The sequence below is a fragment of the Amblyomma mixtum genome, chromosome 7 (genome assembly GCF_055824585.1).
Source record: "Amblyomma mixtum isolate Tamu chromosome 7, ASM5582458v1, whole genome shotgun sequence".
In the NCBI taxonomy this organism is placed as follows: Eukaryota; Metazoa; Arthropoda; class Arachnida; order Ixodida; family Ixodidae; genus Amblyomma; species Amblyomma mixtum.
Window position 1 is genome coordinate 140,997,045 of NC_143018.1, and position 20,495 is coordinate 141,017,539.

At 45.1% G+C, this 20,495-nt stretch overlaps 1 protein-coding gene across 2 annotated transcripts in view; it reads left to right on the forward strand.

The window, feature by feature from the left end:
• The first annotated feature begins 279 nt into the window (after positions 1-279).
• The window catches only part of LOC149337729 (uncharacterized), a 30,231-nt gene continuing 10,015 nt past the window's right edge, over positions 280-20,495 (forward strand). The window contains exons 1-3 of one of the 2 annotated variants that reach the window (XR_016284423.1): positions 280-540; positions 6,157-6,296; positions 7,202-7,312. Coding sequence is in view for 1 of the 2 variants with exons in the window: in XM_089553490.1 (XP_089409616.1) it covers positions 324-384; positions 501-540; positions 7,202-7,312 (212 nt within the window). In the remaining variant the exon portion in view is untranslated. The remainder of the gene's footprint in view (positions 541-6,156; positions 6,297-7,201; positions 7,313-20,495) is intronic. The other variant, XM_089553490.1, reaches the window with a different exon arrangement.

Genomic DNA, 20,495 nt, shown 5'->3' on the forward strand with positions numbered 1-20,495 from the left:
AAAAGCATTAAAAAAGATGAAGGTGGATGACAACGTTTTTTACATGTTTTTTTGGGTGGATGATAGATGAATGAATGGATGAAAAATAAGAGCCTCTCCTTTGAAACAAGTTAGGGAATGGCGCCTATATTTGTTTTTTTATGTTTATTTAATTGTGTTTTAAAATCGCCTCCTATTACATCATTTTTTTTTTTTCAAAACATTTTTCAGTACTACACTTCTAATCTCATCTCACGTCATCTCTCTGCTTTTCAACCACCAATCTTACTGAATTTACTGAAGCATCTGAAGCCACTGAAGCCATCTGCCGGGATCAGTTGTAAATGAACTTGGCCAGACATGGCGGCGCGCAGCAAGTGACGGTACGAATACTACGAATGCGGGGCAAGTACTTGTGTGGTGTGCTCGTTGTTGTACCGTGTGTGTGTCGATTTTGGGTCCCACGTGGACACGCCTAGTATTCCGTGTGCTGATACTTGACCTGTTGGTGCTACGAATAGGCCAAGACATCGAGTTGATTGCAGCACTAGTGCTGAATAGGTGAGTATGTCGTTTGTTGCATCTAACTGCTTGCGCATGGCAGTTCCATTAGTTGCATTAATGGTGTTTACTTGACTGTCGTGTATGGTTCTTGAAACATTTACAAAAGGTGTTCTGGCCAGCATAAATGTATATGCATAAGTTGTCAGGTACGTCGCACTTTGCTTGCTTTGGGTCGCAACGCTTGTAGATCTAGGCAGGTGTGCTCTCGCTCAAGTTTCTCACTTGCTAAGGGAAGTGTAATTTTTCTATTTTGCGTTTAAAAAATACAGTAGCCTCTGTAGAACATATATTCCAAGCGGCGCAATCGTACGCGTGCTGAAAGGCAGTAAAATACAGCGTCAACACGCTTATGTCACGACCTCTCAAAGTTTCAAGACCCTTCGCCGCCAAACATCGGATTTCGTCATTCCTAATAATCTCGGTGGCGCAGTGGTTAAGGCGCTCGTCTACCGAGCCGGAGTACCCGGGTTCGAACCCGACCGCGGCGGCCGCGTTTCGGTGAAGGCGGAACGCAAAAGGTGCCCGTGTGCTGTGCGATGTCGGTGCGCGTTAAAGATCCCCAGGTGGTCGAAATTATACCGCAGACCTCCACTACGGCACCTCTTTCTCTCTTTCTTCTTTCACTCCCACATTCCTCCGTTCCCTTACGGCGCGGTTCAGGTGTCCACCCAGATATGTGAGATAGAAAAAAAGAAACCTCCTTTTTGAGCATAACTAACTCTGATGGACGGAAATGGACCACTGCGAGAATTTATACTATAGTAAAAGTCATTTTTGGTGAACAACACAGAAGAGGCAAGGGTGGAAGAGTGGGCTAGTTGGTAGCTCATCTTCGGGAAAAACACAGCACACTCCTAAGACAAGGACAAAGAAAGACAAGACGATACAACGATCTATTGTCTTGTCTTTCTTCGTCCTTGTCTTAAGAGTGCGCTGTGTTTTCCCCAACACAGAAGAGAACTGATAGATTAGGGAAACGGTGATTATTATTTTTATTTCTGAATGCAGAGGATCTCTGGCTTTAATAATGCTGCCTGGTAGACTTTTTCATTAGCTTATGGCATGTGGTGGGCAGACTGTTAAACTGTTCATGGATTGTAGCGAACAGCGATGGCCCCTATTAGAAAACGGCTCCTCAGGGAGGTGGGAAGAAGTCTATGTGAAGTGGACTATGAAGAATCAGTTCACCAGCAGCCTATGTGACTGCCTCGCCGAAACTGGTCGCCACCCCTTCTTTTAACTCTCTATATCTTACATCCACTCCCCCTTTCTCAACTTACGCCTCATGGCAGACTCCTCGAAAAAAAAAAATGGCGCAATAGCAGTGAGATGTACACAAGACAAACGCTTGTCTTGTGCATCTCCCGCTGCTTTTGCGCTGTTCCCCTACGATGAATACTTACCAACTCGTCCAGATTTCAGCTTTACTAAACTGCTCATGACTTTTTCTTTAAGGTGCCTTTAAGGTTCTACTGTAGAGGTGCCTCACAATGAAACCCAGAAACCAGGAGCATGGAAAAGCTGTCTACCAACAGAGCGAGCTTGCCCTGCGATATCGTGTTGCAAGGAAGAAAAATTTTGATCTGCTTCCATGGGGCATCTGCTCTTCTTGCCACTAGTATTCATAGCTATGCAGAATGAACATAAATGGTACTGATTTGAGAACAGCTTTTACAACTAATAAGGCACGTGGTACTCACGGTCATACCTCTATTTCATGAAGATAGGTAACATTATTAGCTTTCGCTGCTGAGCGTGGGTGGCCTAAGACCCTTTTCCCAAGCATTTTACTGCAGAAGTTGAGCACCACGCCTGGGGAAACCTTGTATGACTAAAAACCAGGGCTGGCGATTAAAAATGTAGCGCCACTGTTTCAGCACGTTCAAGGAAGGTGAAGCTGTGGGCACGCCCAAAATGGAACGCTCGGGACCTTGTCCTCGGACGGATGCTGCCGCCCCTGCGTATCCGCTATTCCCTTTCCGGCTGCCCTCTAATATATGTGGCCGTGGTTGCCTCCTGGGCGAACTTTACAAACCCATCGCCTCCTGAGTGCCAGGCAGACTCTGTGGTCACTGAGCTACCGCTTCGGCACTCTAGTGACCCAGATGTTCACCGGGTTCTTCAAATGAGTACAAACTATGGCCCGGCCTCGTGCTCGGCTTTCTTGGGTGCATGACTTGGGAAAGTAGTCTGCGTCTTCAAATCCCGCCACTGTGAGCGACCCTCCTGTGAGCCTCGTGCCTCTTGGATGTTTCAGTTATTGGCTCACTGTGGGCTTCGCAAGATATCTGATTGAGCCGCCAGTTGGGCAGAACAGGCAGAGGAGACTCGTGAAAAAAGTTTGCATTGCTGTACAGGTGTAATGTTAAGAGATCGGAAGTGGGCGGAGTGGGTGAGGGAACAAACGCAGGTTAATGATCATTTTGGGTGGAAAAAACCGCGAAAGGGACGGAAGACAAAGATGAAGGAAACCACACGGACGAGCTCTGCATTCTACTGCAGGTTAATGACATCTTAGTTGAAATCAAGAGGAAGAAGTGGGCTTGGGCAGGGCATGTAATGCGGAGGCAAGACAACCACTGGTCCTCAAGGGTGACGGAGTGGATTCCAAGAGTAGGCAAGCGTAGCAGGGGGCGGCAGAAAGTTACATATGTGGGTGGATGAGATTAAGAAGTCTGCAGGAATACAGTGGCCGCAACTGACTAAGGACAGGGTTAAAATTGGAGAGAGACATGGGAGAGGCCTTTGCCCTGCAGTGGGCGTAGCCAGGCTGATGATGATGACAGGTGTTCAGCTTGTGGAGTGCAACTCATCATCGAAAAATCACCTTTCAGGTAATTATTTTCAGGATATTGCAAGCTCCTTCACGAGTGTGGAGTGTGTTGGCTGCAGCCCACAGCACTGAAACACGTGAAGCATGCCGCAACCTACCACATTCAACCAAACCCAGGCAAACACTGGCGCACAGGGACATTAGCAGGCAGCATCGTGACAGTGTGGTGTGCCCTGCAGGGTTACCGGTGGCAGTTAAGTGAACTAAAAAACAGGTAAAAAAAAAGTTGGCCTGTTTGCGGCAGCTCCTTATTAGCAGGTTGCTCTTTGTTGTGGTACAGGCTACTGGGCGTTCAAGTCACAGCGACTGGCATGTGTGTGCAAATACGAGCTTGTGTGCAAGGTGCTTTACATTATACTACCGCCCTTCTTTCCAGTGCATACAGTGAGGGAATTTTCAGTGTAGCTGTTGCTCTCGTCACGAGGAAATGCGGGAAGGCTAGGAACAAGGATTTGAAAAGTGACTTCATTTGAAAATTAACAAGTAACAAAATATCAAGCAATTAAGCCACAGTAGTTCATTATAGTCTGAATAAATTTATGTCGTGGAAATCGAAGTTGAATGGCAAATAACTCAATAGTAATTTATTACTTTTCTTTATTTGTTCAGTTACTTCTCTGGGGCTCTGGTTGACCACTGTGATCAGTTACATTCGAAATGGAGTACTTGTAATAACTGGTTACTTATTTTCTGTAACACATATAAAACTGATTCATATAAATCATCCAACAGATGCAATTTCATAATCTGTATTAATGTAACAGTTTGCAGTTGATTCTGTACTGTTTAGAACAACACCATCAGTTGCAGACTATAAATTGCTCCAAGTATCTCTTCTCAAAATTTGTCACTGCTGTGAAATATGGAATATGTACCTAAACTTTGACATGATCGTGCTTCTGTGAGCTGCACGGAAAATAATCAAATTGACAGGATGATCATGAAACCTGATGCGAGAAAGCTGCAACAGCAGTTGGATTTGGCCTCAGTGATGACTTGGATGCTTTTGCTAAGCCATGGCTTCACGCAGGGTGGGCAGAGGCTGGGAATGCAGTTCAAGGTTGGCATCGCTTTTTGTTCTGCTGCTGTGTGGGCTTTTAGTAGGTGGAGTAAGTAGGCATTTTGGTGATGGGCGCCGCTTGTGGAAGGTGGAGTTGGGGTGGGGAGGAGGGTGGCATTTCCGGGGGGTGGAGGCCTCACTCGCCGAGGTGTCACTGAGGAGATGCTGTCGTTTTCGCTAGCTGCTACTGGTACTGCTTTTGCAGTAAAACATTACCTGTATTGCCTTCAGAACTGTAGCATTCGCAAAGTCCACCCTTAAAAGCATCTACGAATCATTCTTACCAACCACCCTGGAATGCTGATAGCTTTGAAATCTGCTCTGCTGCATTTCATCATCATCATCATCATCAGCCTGACTGCGCCCATTGCAGGGCAAAGGCCTCTCCCATTTACATTTCCCATTTCCATGCTGCACTTACAAAGCTTTGCTTCTTCAGACAAAGCCTACACTTACCGGAATTAAGCTCTATGCATAGCACACTTTCATTACATGCAGACTCGAATATGCTCCGGAATATGCTCCGGTTATTTGGGACCTTCACACTAAAAAAGAACAAGGAAGTTTCAGTGCACAACCAGACCAGGACAGTGAACAACGACAAGAACACACAAGCACTAATTTTCTACAATTTATTATGGTATAATTGAAACAGCACAAGGGCCAAGGCCTAAGAAGAATTATCAAATTACCGGCCGATCTCGATCCTGCCTGTGTTATCAAAGGGTTTAGAAAAAATTATGTGTTCCAGAATAACTAAATTTTTAGATAAGCATGGTGTCCTATCTGACCAACAGTTTGGCTTTAGGCCTAAAAAATCGACAGAGACAGCTTTGATTAAACAAAAAGAACTAATGGTTGAAGCCTTTGAGAAGAAATGCCTGGTCCTTGGCATTTGTGTCGATTTTTCAAAAGCCTTCGACTTGCTCAACCATAATCTGCTGCTGCAAAAACTGGAACACTACGGAATTAGGGGAGTCACTTTGTCTCTGCTCAAATCATACTTAGCTCATCGCAGACAAATGGTTTCTCATAATAACAAGTTATCTAGCCTTGAGCCACTTCTCTCTGGTGTTCCCCAGGGCAGCATAATGGGGCCCTTACTTTTTCTTGTTTACATTAATGACATCTTTTCTACCCCTGCCGTTGACCTTGTGGGCTTTGCTGATGATATTACAGCACTGTTGTCGGGTAGCACAGAAGCCGAATTATTTTCGCGAGCAAATAAGTTTCTGGAATATCTTCACGAGTGGTCAAGAAATAATCATCTAAAAGTTAATTCTGAAAAAACGAAGGCCGTCTTATACCGAACAAGAAACAAAACTGTTCACACCAATTTCACCCTATCATTAGGAGGCAAAACAATTGCAATCGTGAAAAACATAAAATGCTTAGGAGTTATCTTCTCAGAGTGTCTCACCTGGGACGAACAGGTCAATCATGTTCGGAAAAAACTGAATCGCTTCAACGGTCTTATTTGCCAACATAGGGACACACTTCCGTCTCGAGTAAAGGTCCTCATTTATCAAGCATTCTTTCTCCCATCACTGACTTACTGTCTCACAGTTTGGGGAACGACGACCCAGCACAACATATCCAAACTAATAACAGTACAAAAGCGGGCAATTAGGCTCATAGCAAACGTATCGAGGCAGACCCACACACATCCATACTTCATTAAATTTGGCATTCTAAAGTTCACTTCTTTGTTTCCTTTCAGATTGCTATCAATGTACAAAACTGCGGTTTTTACTAACAATGACACCACTCTCTCACTTCTAAAAATGTCTCGCTATTCAACCGTCTACGATACCCGCTCTCATTTTCCTTGGTCACTGCCTCTTTGTCGGACCAAATACGGTATGCAATCTTTATCTTTTATTCTGTCGAAATACCTAAACATTTTAGAAAATAACAACATATCGCTAAAATGCATCACGGTAAAGAGCTTAAAAACCATTTTGTATCTTTTTGAAGACATTTAATTACAACTTGTTCCGAAGTGTGATTAAAGCTGTAACACGTGTGAATTCTGCTGTTGTACACCTGGTTGATGTGATGCTTTTGGTTTTTTGAGTATTTATGACGCTTTTTGTTGTGATTGTGATACTAATGTTTAAGTGCCACTGTAGATATTATATTCATGTTGATACTTTATTTATTGTTTTCGAGTGCCTCACCTGTAGCTGTCTTGTAAACTAACAACTGAGGCAATACGTTGCCTCAGCAGTGTGGGCGCAGGGTGCCTCTCAAGCTGCATTCAAGCAGCTTTTTTCCCTGCGTCCTCTCTCTCCCAGTGATACTTGTACTTGTACCACTGTAATACTTGTAATACTGTAATACTGTAAATAATACTTGTACCACTGAGAGCGAGAAATAAACTTCAACTTCAACTTCAAGAGAGCACACGAAAGGAGGAAATGGACAACACAGTGCTGAACAGAATTTGTTATGAACTGCAAAGCTGACGACATAGGCAAGTCATGGTCTGACGTCACACACGTGCAGCCAGCAAAATGATCAGTGACAATGCAAGTAATGTAATTTCTCCGAAGGGCGCGTTACAGATGGCTTGGACACAAATATCTCGAAAATGACCAGTCAACTGTGCCTCGATTTCGCGCATCAGCTGGCAGCTTCTTTTTGTGATGGCAGTGCAACCCTGATAAATTTGCGAACAGTTAGATGTCACACTGGGGTCTTCCCTTGGGCCAGAACTGGGTATGTACTGCACTAGGAATTCACTTGACTCACATTTGTTACAGTGCACATCGAGGAACCCCAGCACCTGTCCCTCGCACTTCTGCGTTGTTCACGGAGGCGATCATTCACACACCTCCCACTCTGACCTGCATGCGTCTTACCTCAAGAAGTCGGTAAGCTATCGAGGACTGATTCCGAGCATTCGACTAACCTTTCCCCGTGTTTCTTCTTGCATCTTATTGAACTGAAAAATTGGCAGTGGCTTAGCTCTGGTTAAGCCTGGATGTACAAGCGAAAAGCTGCAGTTGTGCTCTGTTTGACGTCATGGCTGTCGCAGTTGGCGCACAATGCACTGGGAGCACCACGATAACGGTGAATGCAAGCGTGTTATGTAGCCCTCCTTGCGCATGCGTAGCAACTGTGGTAAACACACGGCTGCAACGAAAGGTCAGACGGTGGCGAGGAGGCGAGCGTGCAGTAGTAGGGGCGGTGAGGAGGTGGTGCACAGGCGCAGTAGCGCGCGGCTGCGCCGAAAGGTCAGGCGGTGGAGTCGTGGAGGCGGTTGCGGCCACTCCGACCACCTGCGCCTCTTGTGTGACATCACTCGGTTCTCTGCACACGCAGCTGTGGCTAATTCTGATCACGGAGCATACGCCAGACCGGGTGTTGACTAGCCTAGTGAAGCTATTTGCTTCAAAAAGGAATCGGCTTACTAGGGATGATTCAAATGATTCAAAGAAAGGCGGTTTGTTTAATTTTGCAGAAATACAGAAGATCTGATTTCCCTTCGAAGCTCATGAAAGACGATAACATGACATTGCTTCAAGTTTGCAGAGAACAGAGCTACATTTCCTTCCTCCGTAGAATTTTTACCTGTGAACTTGTATAGAGGGTCCAACCCATACTGCAAGAGGGAGCCACCTGTCTGTATCGGAGAAAATGTTAGAACGAGAACTGACGAAGGGCATAATATGACGGCTCATATTAAACTCGGTGCCTGTAAAACACTTATAAGACCTACCCTAGAATATGCGGATATAGTCTGGAGCCCCCATCAAAAAAATTTAATCAACAAATTAGAGCGCATCCAAAAACTAGCAGTAAGGTTTGTCTATTCAAAATATTCACGCCAAACTAGTGCTACCAGTCTAGTAATTCAATCAAATTTACAAAGCCTGTCACAGCAAAGAATTATTTCAAGATTAAAGTTTTTGTTCGAACTTCTGCACGGCCACTTCAAAATAACCAATTCGCAATACTTACACCCGCCTTTCAAACACTCGTCTAGAACTAACCATAGTAAAACACTGCGTCAACCAGTCAGCCGTGTAAATACCCACAAGTACTCCCTGTTTCCAGATGCTATATCATATTGGAATAAATTGCTTGAAGATGGGGTGAAGTGTACGTCCGGGGAACTATTTCTTAATTATGTTGGAAAAATTGACTTTTCTGTTTGATTCTCTCCTACTCTTTTTGTGTTTGGATCAGGGAACATCTGTATATTTGAATTTTTGTTTTTACTCTGTTTGATCACAGTGATACATTGTAAACACTCCTGCATGGGCCCGAAAAGGGTCTGCAGTATGTTTAAATAAATAAATAATAAATAAATAAACAGGACATGTTAGACACTGTGTGTGTGTGCATGTAGTCGGCAAGCAGCCAGTGAATGCGTTTATTCTCTGGCAAGAAAATGAATGGCTCAGTTGCAGCTAACTTATCTACTGGCTTCAATGTGGTGTTGTAGATAGCCTACCCAAGCTCTGACAGTGAGGACAAACTCCAACATTGCGAGCAATGAACGGAGAGAGGCCGATGTGTGTGTGACGCATGGAGATGCAGCATGGCGACAAAGCAGTCATGTGACTAGGAGGCTGTCATGCTGATGTGGACTGCAGAGCAAGGCCCCAATGCGAGTTAAGGGGACGAGGGTCTTAAAACTGACGGTTTTATTTGTGGATAGAATTTAAAAAATTTTGTGCACAGATACGTTTTTATCTCCCGATTTCAGAAATGTAGTCATAATTGAGCTGGTGGTCTTAGATCAAACGTTATCTTGAATTCTAGAGTGTAATTAGGTAACTTCTTACGCAGCTTTAATGAACTTTCTCATTGCATTTTGTTGCTTTTAATTACATGAATTGATAGGCAGCGAATTCACATACCCGATGACATTCTTACTTTTTTTGTTGAGGCCACGTATAAATAGCAGTTTCCAATTAGATTAACTCTTTCTGGACCGCAGAAAAAACGCAATTCTGATGAGTGTCAGAAATTATTTTTTATTACAAATACTCATTGCGCTATATAGCTGTAACATATATCAAAATGTAGCTGATTAGATAGTATTTCACGCTTAAAGAAAGATTAGACCTAAAAATGATATATAGTATTTAAAAAAAATCTCAAATTCGAGATTTTCTGAGAAAAAACGTAAAAAAGTTCGAAAAGGCATGAATATACTAGTGAAAAATACATTTAAAAAAATCCAAGATGTACAAAATGTGCTACATTGTCTTGTTTCTTGCTTGTGAAAATTTGGCACGCCTATCTACAACTGTCTTTTTTTTTGTGTGAACTCTGGTGCCAGTGGTCAGCACTCAGGCGACTCAGGTCCCACGGTTCTTGTGCCACTCGACGAAACAGTTCCGTGCAGTTGTAAAGCACAAGTGAACTTGGCATGTGCTGCAAAAGACATTCGTTTCGAGCTCGATTTTCTTCTGCTCATAGCACAGCTTGCAGTTTCTGCGTTCTGCCACTTTTTCCGACTTGTGGAGCGCATGTTTTGCGACGGGTGGTGGAGGTGCGTGTGCTTGCTTGGCACCGTCAAGATTCAGAAGCTGCTGAATGAGCTCTTCTCTAAAAGCTAGGTGGTCAAACCCAGCTGTGCGTGCCAGCTCAGGAATCTCTGGGTGCAATGTGCGGTGAGCTTGGAAGAGTACGAAACTGTTGACACATGCAATATCGATGCAATGGAAGAACAGAGTCTTCCACCACCGCACGCTTCTCAGTAGAACATTATAATAGCCAATCATTTGATCCGATTTGTCTACACCTAGCATGCCATTATTATAATCATGGCTCAGCAGAGGCTTTCTTGCAGATATCTGAGTCCAGGAGTTTTGTCTTCTTTCCCTTCTCTTTACGGTGACCGTGTCATTTGCAGTATGAACCGTGCTCATCATATTGACAACACGCCGGTCTTTCCACTGAAGGTACAGGATGTTCTGATCACGCAACCATCGAATGTCGCCGCGTTGAGCTTTTTTCTCCCATCGTACATCGTTCAGTTCAGCAGGAAATCCTCGGCGATCCTTGCGTGTGGTTCCGCAAGCCTGTGTTTTTTGGCTGAGAAGATGACTAAACAGATGCGTAGAAGTGTAAAAATTGTCCATATAGATCCTGTAGCCCTGACCAAGATATCTATGGCACAGCTGGCTAACAACATCGAAAGCCAACCCATGGGGCCCTGGGGTGGTATTCTCCCGGTGTCGCCTTTTGCGACATGTCGCATTCGCTCTTCGCTGATTGGCTGGAGCCGCGGTGACGGCGGCGTGACGACACGGACCCGCCTTCCTGCTACGTCCCAATTTACTACGCTTAGTCGAACAACGGAATGCGCTGAAGCGATTCGCGCGGGCGACGGGCTACCGTTAGCGTACGAACGCAATCGACAGTTGCGGCTTTTGTGCCCTTGGCGTGAAAACATGGCGACGTCCTTTCAAGCGAGAGCCGCCCGCTTCAGCCAATTCAGCAGTCCTTGCGATTCCGGTCGGCATGTTTACCGGCAACTACTGGTGTTGTTACTTTTCGCTATGACTTACCTTGCTTCGACGATATAGTTTAAGCTGCAATTCAGCCTAGTTTTTTAGATACGCTCTCGATTCTGGAGCGCGCAAGCCTAATGGGACCTCCAGCTACACTGCTACCGTCTGCAACTGCCCGAAACGCAGCCGAAACCTAGCACAACCATCCGGAACGAAAGAAAAATAGATTTGGAGCTTTTTCGCGGTGTTTTATAGACTTAAATGAAGTAAAGCGAGTTTATATTAAATTTGCAAATGTTTTTTTGAACATTAGACGTCATGTGATGGCAAATATTCTTGCTATAAAAGATACGAAACTACTGCTGCTAGTGAATCAGCAGTGGTAAATTGTCGCTTCTCGGAGTGAATGAATGCACTGCAGACGAAAGTGCCGGCGGCTTTTTCCGTTTCTTCGAGCATCTGTAAGCACTTTTTTAGGCCCCGCTCATAGGCGACATGTCGCAAAAGGCGACATCGGCAGTATACTACCCCTGGCTGCTCACGTTTACCGGTATACACACTAAACTGCACAGTATATCCGGTGCCAGGGTCGGCTAGGACCCACAGTTTGTAGCCCCATTTTGTTACTTTGTCTTTGATGTACTGTCTAATGCCGGACCGCCCTTTCGACTTGACCATCCGCTCATCCACGGAAAGATCGCGATGTGGCTGAAAAAGATTCGCTGAAACTTCGTTCATGTGCTCCAGGAGCCACCACATGTATCGGAGCTTTCCTCTTGAATTTTGAGTGGCATCGTCCAAGTCTGCAACATGCAACATTGCAAGGAGAGCTATAAACCGGCGTCGCCGCATGATCCGTGGTGGGAGCAGACCACTGTACAGATTTCCTACTTTCCAGTACAACTTCAGCCGAGGAACCTTCACAATGCCCATGTAAATTATGAGTGCGATGAACTTCAGCATTTCATTTGGGGTGACTTCCTCCCAAGATCCATTGGAACTAGCATGCGTTGGGTTCGCTAAAATGTTAGTCCAAGCATATTTGTTAGTGTTTGCACAAATTGTTTCGATCACGTTCATCGAGAAAAACAGAAGAAAGAAGTCCAGAGCAGTCAGGAATTTTTTTGACCCGCTTCTGAGTGGCACGCCGACATCAGTGTCCAAGTGCACGCCGGGTTCCCGTCTCGGCGAAAACTCAATCCGCTTCTGCGCTGGCGGCAGCAGATCACCACAGTAGCTTGTTGAGACACTACCAGGTAAAGATAAAATAATGAGGACATATAGCGAGCCCGTTTACCTACTTCAGAGAGAACTCAAAGTGGAACAATGCTCACTTTCGGCTACTTGATGAAGTCCGCGGTTCGTCATCGCCCGAATCAGAGTCCGAAATGAAATCAGAGCTGCTGAAGTCGTCCTCAGACTCTTCGCTGCTCGGTTCGTCAAAAAAATCGGTTGCCGAAGCAGCAGAATCGCGCGATTGACGGCGGTCTCTGAGCGACCGCACGCGAGCACGACGCCATTTTCCACGGCGTCTCGTGCCGCCGCACTCCGGAAAATGCTCGCTCCCGTATCGCTGCCTGATGGAAAACAAACGAAACTACGCTGAAACTGAGATTCTAGTTCCTGAAAACCCCCTAGATGGCGCTACTTGTCCAAGCGCGCAGAAATTTGAACGTGGCAGCACGCGCAAAACCGTCGATCATATATGATCGATGGCCTATGGGTCGGTCCCGAAAGAGTTAAAAGAGTTTCAGTGTCAAATACTGCGACCTTTTACTCTGGACATAGTATATCAGGATTATATGCTTTTAGAGAAAAATGAAGAATGTCACTGGGTATGGGAACTCTCTGGCTATCAGTTCATGTAAATAAAAGCAACAAAATGCTATGAGAAAGTTCATTAAAGCTGTGTAAGAAATTACCCAATTACATTCTAGACTTTGTAAGATCTAAGACCACCAGCTCAATTATGATTACATATTTGGAATCAGAAGAGAAACACACATCTTTGTGCAAAATTTTATGAGATTCTAGCCATAAATAAAAAAGTTAGTTTTAAGACCCTCGTCCTCCCTTATGTTTGCCTGCGAGACATTCCAGTTCGCAGATCCTGGTGATGAATTGCAAGTTTAGAAGAAAGCAGGACTCTTCAAACTAAGCTGCAAACCAGCGGTGAACGATACACACTGATATGATTGAAACAGCGCAAGGCCGAAGGCCAAAAAAAGAGAGCAGAGGAAAGGAGGAAAAGGACAACACAGCGCTGAACTAGCAACTGACATTTATTTGGCACGCTGCGCGTATAAATACATTCAGGCACCAAAATAGAAAACAACGCATAGAGCAATTCATGCACCAGGATCCCTGCAAGCAAACACAAACTAAGAAGTGCGATTCAGGAAGCGAAGTTCTTTTTGTGATAAAGACACTGATGCAGCACTTACACATGTATCACCATACTTCTTGATATTCGAAGCCTCGATAATTTCCCGGCAAAGCTGGTCTTTGTTCCTTGCAACAACTCGGCAAAAATTAAACTGTGGGGTGCAATCACATTCACGGCAATGCATGCTAAGGTTACGAGACTCTTTGTTATCTACATTGTTGCGGTGCTGCTTGAGCCTATCATTTAAGCACACTGACACTTCGAGTTGAGTGCATGAAAGCAACACAGTGGTGAACTTTTTTATGTCTGGCTTGTAGACATCTGAATGTCTGTGTCACAGTGCTACTTTGGTGAGTTACACAATCGCACGTTGCAGAGCCAAACCATTCTTGGAATGAACGACAAGCACTTGCAACAGCGTGCAATCAGTGTAGACCCGTCAGATGGTCCTAAAATGTCACACAAAAAAGTGCAGAGCACTGCAATTCAAGGAAATACAAGGAGGCAGAACTGTTTCTGTTGTTCATGGATTACAGTCTGCAGATTGTTCTTGATATGGATATCACAACCGTACTAGGAGTATGTGCCCAGCAAGATATGTGAAGCATGAAATTTGCAGACGGGAAGGCTACTTTGCCCCTCTGTGTTGCACACCAAGCCAGCCATCCAAGCCGAGAGGTTTGCTCCAGCGGAATGTGTTTCAAATTTAACGAGGCAAATCATCCCCCTTTAACACGGATGACGAAAGGCTGATGTGTGACCTCTGTGGCATGGAAGTAGTCAAACTGGAAGTCAAACTGTTCAAGTTTAATTTCCATCAAAACAGTAAGGGTCAACACAAAAGTGAATTGTTCTGTTATGTCTGTAACACGACTGATAAATGTAACAAACCAGAAGCCTCAAGTGCCCGCCACGAAGATAAGCTCGTTTTTTTTCGACACGTCAACACGGCAATGTCAGCATCAAGGTACAGTTCTGCATCGCACAACGAGACAAAGTTAGTGATATAATCGCAGCATGACTAAACTGATTAAGCGCGTCACATCAATGAACCCATTCCACAGTCAACTGGTGAAAGAGGTTGAAGAAGTCTTCCATGGCCTCGGAAAGATTAAAGGTGTCATGTATCACATGAAGCTGAAGCCATGTGCCCAAGGGATAATCCAGGAACTATGCACAGTCCCAGTTGCCATTAGAGAATAGTTAAAGAGAGTCACCTGGATGACTTTGTCATAACTCAAGTGACAGAACCAACAGATTGGGTACACCCAATCTCCCTAGTGAAAAAGGCAGTTAAATTATGTCTGTGCATAGATTATTAACCCAAAAAGGCTCGTATGAGAGAGACCCACTGCATGCATACATTAGAGGGCATTGCAGCATGACTAAAAGGTGCAGGATACTTCTTAGCACCCAGTGGAGCCACAGGGTTCTGGCAGGCTGAACTTGACACATTTCAACCCCCTAGACAGATGCAGGTTTCTTGGCATGCCTTTCAGCATAACATTAACTCTGGAATGCAATAGAGGACCATGGAAATGGTCTTCGATGGTCTTGATGGATTGGAAATCATGATTGGCGACATTCTGGTTTGGGGCAAACAAGTAGAGGAACACGACCACCAATTGTGTGTAGTGCTACAGAAGTGTTGTGAAGCCAGTTTTTGCCCAAACAAAGAAAATTGAAAGTTCTCCGTAAATCAAATCAAGTACCGTATTTTCCGGTGTATAAGACGCACCCTTGTATAAGACGCACCCGCCATATATGAAGGCTCTCATTGAAAAAGTTGGTATATAAGACGCACCCGTGTATAAGACGCACCCCAATCTACCCACTTAGTCTAGTGAGGGTTAATTAAACACGCTTGCTCGACCATCGCGAAATGAACCATGGATAGACTCATCTGATCGCATAAAAGCTCCGTAGCTCCGTAGGTCCGCAGCCCGATTTCCGTTTTCGGTAGCATACTCGACCGCAGATAATTTGAACTTTGCGGTGTAGCTCTTGCGCAACTTCGGTGGCATACTGTAGTAAGACCGAGCACGACAGGTGTAGGTAGTGGAAAACACACGCCGAAGTCACCAACACAGATGTAATACGTACACGGTTGCGAAGTTGCAAAGAATGACTAAAAAAGAACGCCGGCTTGGCTTGTTTTGACAATCGCGAGAAGCGGGACTGTCGCCATCTTTTGGAATTTCACATTACTTTTGCTTGCGCCTCCGAAACGACCGCGTGTTTGCGATTCTGGAAGTCGTAATCCCCGTTGTTTCATGATAAAGTTCACCTAAAAAAAGTTGCGCACGGCGGTCCCCGTATTGAAGTATTAACCGCGTTACTACCGCGTCATTGGTAGTGATATTTTTTCGGGGAAAAAAGCTTGAGCATGAACCTGTGTAATTTCTGAACTCGCAAAAAAACCCGAAAAATTCGTATATAAGACGCACCCTTGTATAGGACGCACCAGCAAGATTTTTGACAAAAAACCGCGTCTTATACACCGGAAAATACGGTATCTGGGACGTACCTTTTCACCAAAGGGATTGTCAATAGATCATGAAAAGGTAAAGGAAATCTTAGAACTGCCGAGGCCAACGAGTGTGAAAGAACTTAAAATTCTTTTGAAGTTATAAATTGCCTGTGATAGCTGATTCCGCACATGTCACAAGTAAGTGAACCTCTGTGGCAACGCGTAAAAAATTCAGGGGGGGGGGTACTTTGTTGACCTAAAGTGCGGAGAGGCGAAAGCCTTAAGTGCGGTGTTGCTGCTTGTGTCCCTGATGTGTGGTTAAGATGTTAAGCTTTGCCTCTAAGAGTGGAACGTATTGCAATGCTGCCAGGGAGTCCATAGAACGCCATTGTCCATTCGGTTCTACGCCTTGCTCATCGGTAAATTGGTTTTTGAGGAAAGGAAATGTATCTGTCTCGCATATTTCAGTGGACACCTGAACCTCATTATAATGGGAAGGGAGGAAGATGGGAGTGAATGAAGGCACTGTATTCACTAGATGCGCCTTTGTTCATTCTGAACCATTGAGGTGGCATGGCGGAGTGGTTAGCGTGCTCGTCTCGCACTCAGGAGATCCTGGTTTGATTCCCCAATTCGACCAATTTCCTACTCGGTTTTATTTACCTTTCTGGTCTGACTAGAAAGGTTAATTAGGCTAATTAGTTAATTAAACAATGAACTGAACTCAGTCCCACTTGGAGCATCACTATGCAATCCCTTTAATTGGTTGCATGGTTACTAGTCAAAATACAATTGGCCCCTTTTGAAATACGCGCACTGTGACGTCACAACCATTTCGACCAATTGACAAGCGTGGCATTTCTGTCGACAACCTTCTGTCGACAAAGATGAGGCATTAAAGGCTTCCGCCTTGAAAAGAATCTGCATGGTCCTGGATGGAAGAACAGGAAGCCAGTTTCCTGGCCCTTTGATCAGCACAGACTGTGGCACCAACCACGCGGTTCTACGATAGGAGGAAAGCAGTAGCTCTGTCAGTTTTATTGGTACAGGTGCTGTGCTCCTCCAAGAAGGACACCCAGTGCCCTTCTCTTCATTGTCGTTGGGTGGTGCTAGAAAGAAGTATGCTCATTTAGAAAAATAATTTTTGGCTATATGGTTTCAGTCGATTCCACGATTAAATCTTTGGAAGCAGTGTCACGGTGGAGTCGGACCTTAAAGGGGCCCCGAAACACAATCTTAGTTGACTGTTTTGCCTATTGACCGCATACAGTGAGTTACAATGGTGCTATTAGCGTCGGTAATACCGCATATATTCCGTTTTTTAATATTTTAATGTCTTCCCAAAAACAAATTCCTGGCTCTGATGGTGTCCCCACGCAGTGGCGGGTTTTAGCGGCGGATATGACATCACCTGGCGCGAGCTTGATGATTGGACAGACAGTAAATATACTGCAAATTGTGTGAATAAATAGAGACATATTTTGTCACCTGTTGGTGTTTTATATTAGATAAAAAAAAACAACTTGTTCGTCTTAGATAAAAGCCCTGCAAAGCAAGTAAAATAAAAATACACCACCAGGAGCTCCGGCATGGAAACGACGCTGCCAGTCTCAGCAAGAACAAGTCACAGAGAGCAGGCAACCATGGAGTGCAAACTTCCGCGACGTGCTCTGGCAGGCTATTTTGATTGGTTGCGCCAGGTGCCGTCATTGGGAGAGCGAAATAGGAGTGGGAAGCCCCGCCAAAATCGAGTTGAGGACAGAGTTTTGTTTGCTTGTATTTTGAAATTTCTTCATTGAATAACTCCCGTTCCTGTGCATCGATTCCTGTAATTCTTTTTAAGTCAGCATCTGTGTGACATAAAGAAGCCACCTGAAGTATAGCCGGTATATCCCCAAGCAGTGTTTCGCAGCCCCTTTAAGCCCCTGGAGGCCATTTTCAGGAAAACCCTTGGCCGAAGCCCTCTCAGGTAGCAAAGGACGAGATTAACCCTTCAGGTGTATGACTAAGAAATGTTCCAGGCAAAGAGTTGTGCTACATATCTCTAACACACTATCAAGAAATCTCTCCAAGGAGGAAGGGCAAGAAAGCTTTGAAGTCATTGTTGTGAAGGAGTGCCCACCAGTCGCGGATGAGACCCTGCTGTGGTGTGCAAAGGACCAGTGGAGACTAACAAAAGTTATACATATGCCAGAGGCCCTAAAGGCTTGGCGATCACCATCGTAATCATCATCAGCCTGACTACACCCACTGCAGGACAAAAGCCCCTCCCATGTCTCTCCGATTAACCCTGTCCTGTGCCAGCTGTGCCACCCTATCCCAGCAAACATCTTAATCTCATCCACCCACCTAACTATCCGCCCAGTTACGCTTGCCCTCTCTTGGAATCAGTTACCCTTAACAACCATAGGTTATTTTGCCTTAATATTATATATCCTGCCCAAGCCCATTTCTTCCTCTTGATTTCAACTAAGATGTCATTAACCCGCGTTTGTTCCCTCACCCACTCCGCCCTCTTCCGATCTCTTAACGTTACACCTATCATTTTTCTTTCCATAGCTCGCTGCGTTGTCCTTAACTTTAGCTGAACCCTCTTTGTTAGCCTCCACGTTTCTGCCCCATAGGTGAGGACTGTTAAGATATAGCTGTTACATACTGTTCTCTTCAGTGGTCTTGGTAAACTGCCATTCATGATCTGAGACAACCTGCCATATGCGCTCCACCCAATTCTTATTCTTCTAGTTATTTCTCTCTCATGATCCGGATCAGCTGTCACTACCTGCCCTAAGCACACGTATTCCCTTACTACGTCCAGCACCTCACTACGAGTTGCGAGCTGCTGTTCCCTTGCGAGACTGTTGAACATTACTTTGGTTTTCTGCATGTTAATTTTTATACACACCATTCTGCTTTGCCTGTCTAATTCATTGATCATGCTTTGCAGCTAATTTCCTGAGTGACATAGCAAGGCAATGGCATCAGTGAATCCCAGATTACTTAGGTATTCTCCATTAACTCTTATCCCCAACTGTTCCCATTTCAGGCCCCGGAATACCTCTTGTAAACAGTCCATGGATAGCATAGGCAAGATCATGTCTCCCTGCCTGACAACCTTCTTTATTGGAATTTCATTGCTAATTTTATGGAGGACTACGGTGGCTGTGCAGTTGTTGTAGATATCTTCCAGTATTTTAATGCAAGGTTTATGTGCACCCTGATTCCATAATGACTGCTGAGGCTTCGACTGAGTCAATTGCTTTCTCGTAATCAATGAAGGCTATATATAGGGGTTGGTTATATTGTGCACGTTTCTCTATCACCTGATTGATCGTGTGAACATGGTCTATTCTCGAGTATCCTTTACGAAAGCCTACCTGATCATTTAGTTGATTGAAGTCTAAGGTTTTCCTGACCCTATTAGCAATTACCTTAGTAAATACCTTGTAGGCAACTGACAGTAAGCTGATTGGTCTGTAATTCTTCGAGTCCTTGACGTCTCCTTTCTTATGAATTAAGATAATATTAGCATTCTTCTAAGCTCTGGGTACGTTCGAGGTCACAAGGCATTGCGCATACAGGGTGGCTAGTTTTTCTAGCACAGTCTCTCCTCCGTCCTTCAACAAATCTGCTGTTACCAGATCCCCACCAGCTGCTTTCCCCCTCTGCATTGCTCCCAAGGCTTTCTTTACTTCCTCCTTCGTTACTGGAGGGATGCCCCATTGCTGTGCTAGACTGCCTCTCTCAGTAACATTTTGATTGTAATCGCTACTATATAGATTTGTGTAGAACTCTTAAGCTACTTTAACTATCTCATCCATATTGCTAATGACATTGCCCTCTTTGTCTTTTGCATACATCTGGTTTTTACCTATGCCCAGTTTCCTTTTCACTGCTTGTAGGCTACCTCCATTCCTTAGAGCATGCTCGATTTTCTCCATGTTAAACTTCCTGATGGCGGCTACCTTGCGCTTATTCATTAGACAGTTTTAGCTGAGCATTTCTACGGCCAGCGGGGCGGAGTGGGCGAGTGGATACACCAGCGGAGAGGGGCACAAAAAAAGAGTTTTAGCCGGGCGGATTGCCTGTCTTGTCGAACGGAGTAGAGTCGCTTGCTCTGCTGCTCCACCTAACGGTCACTATTCGAGTTAGAGTGCACAGAATATTGTGAGACCAAATGTGCCAAAAATTTGTCGTATCTGGGACGAGAAGTGAGCCCAGTCCGTGATGGCATCTTTGTGGTTCACGAACCATGTCTTGGCCACGGCCGTGAGGTAGAAGGACACGTTGACAAGTTTCATCGCTGAGTCCCAACGATTATAGGCACTGACCTGGTTATATTGGTCGAGCCAGTCCTCTACATCGTCCCCACGAAGACCAGCAAAAATGGGAGGCTCGCGCTGGAGTGTGGTGATGGTCCAAGTGGGGTGTCCAGAAGATTGGGAAGGACCGGGTTGGCTCATCATTGCTGGCTCCAGACGATTCGAATCGAGAGGAAGAAGAACGGGGGCCCCATCGGGAGCATGAGTGGTGTTTTCGCTGTCGGTAGCCATCGGTGCGGATGGTACGAGCAGGTGGCGACTGGAACGTAGCTGCAGTGTGGCGGCGGAGAGGACGCAAGGATCGAGAGCACACTCCACCACTTGTGAGACGGGAGACAGAGCGCACGATGGAGCGAGCTTTAATGGCACCCGCAAATATGGCGACCAACCCTTCGAAGAAGAAGATGAGCG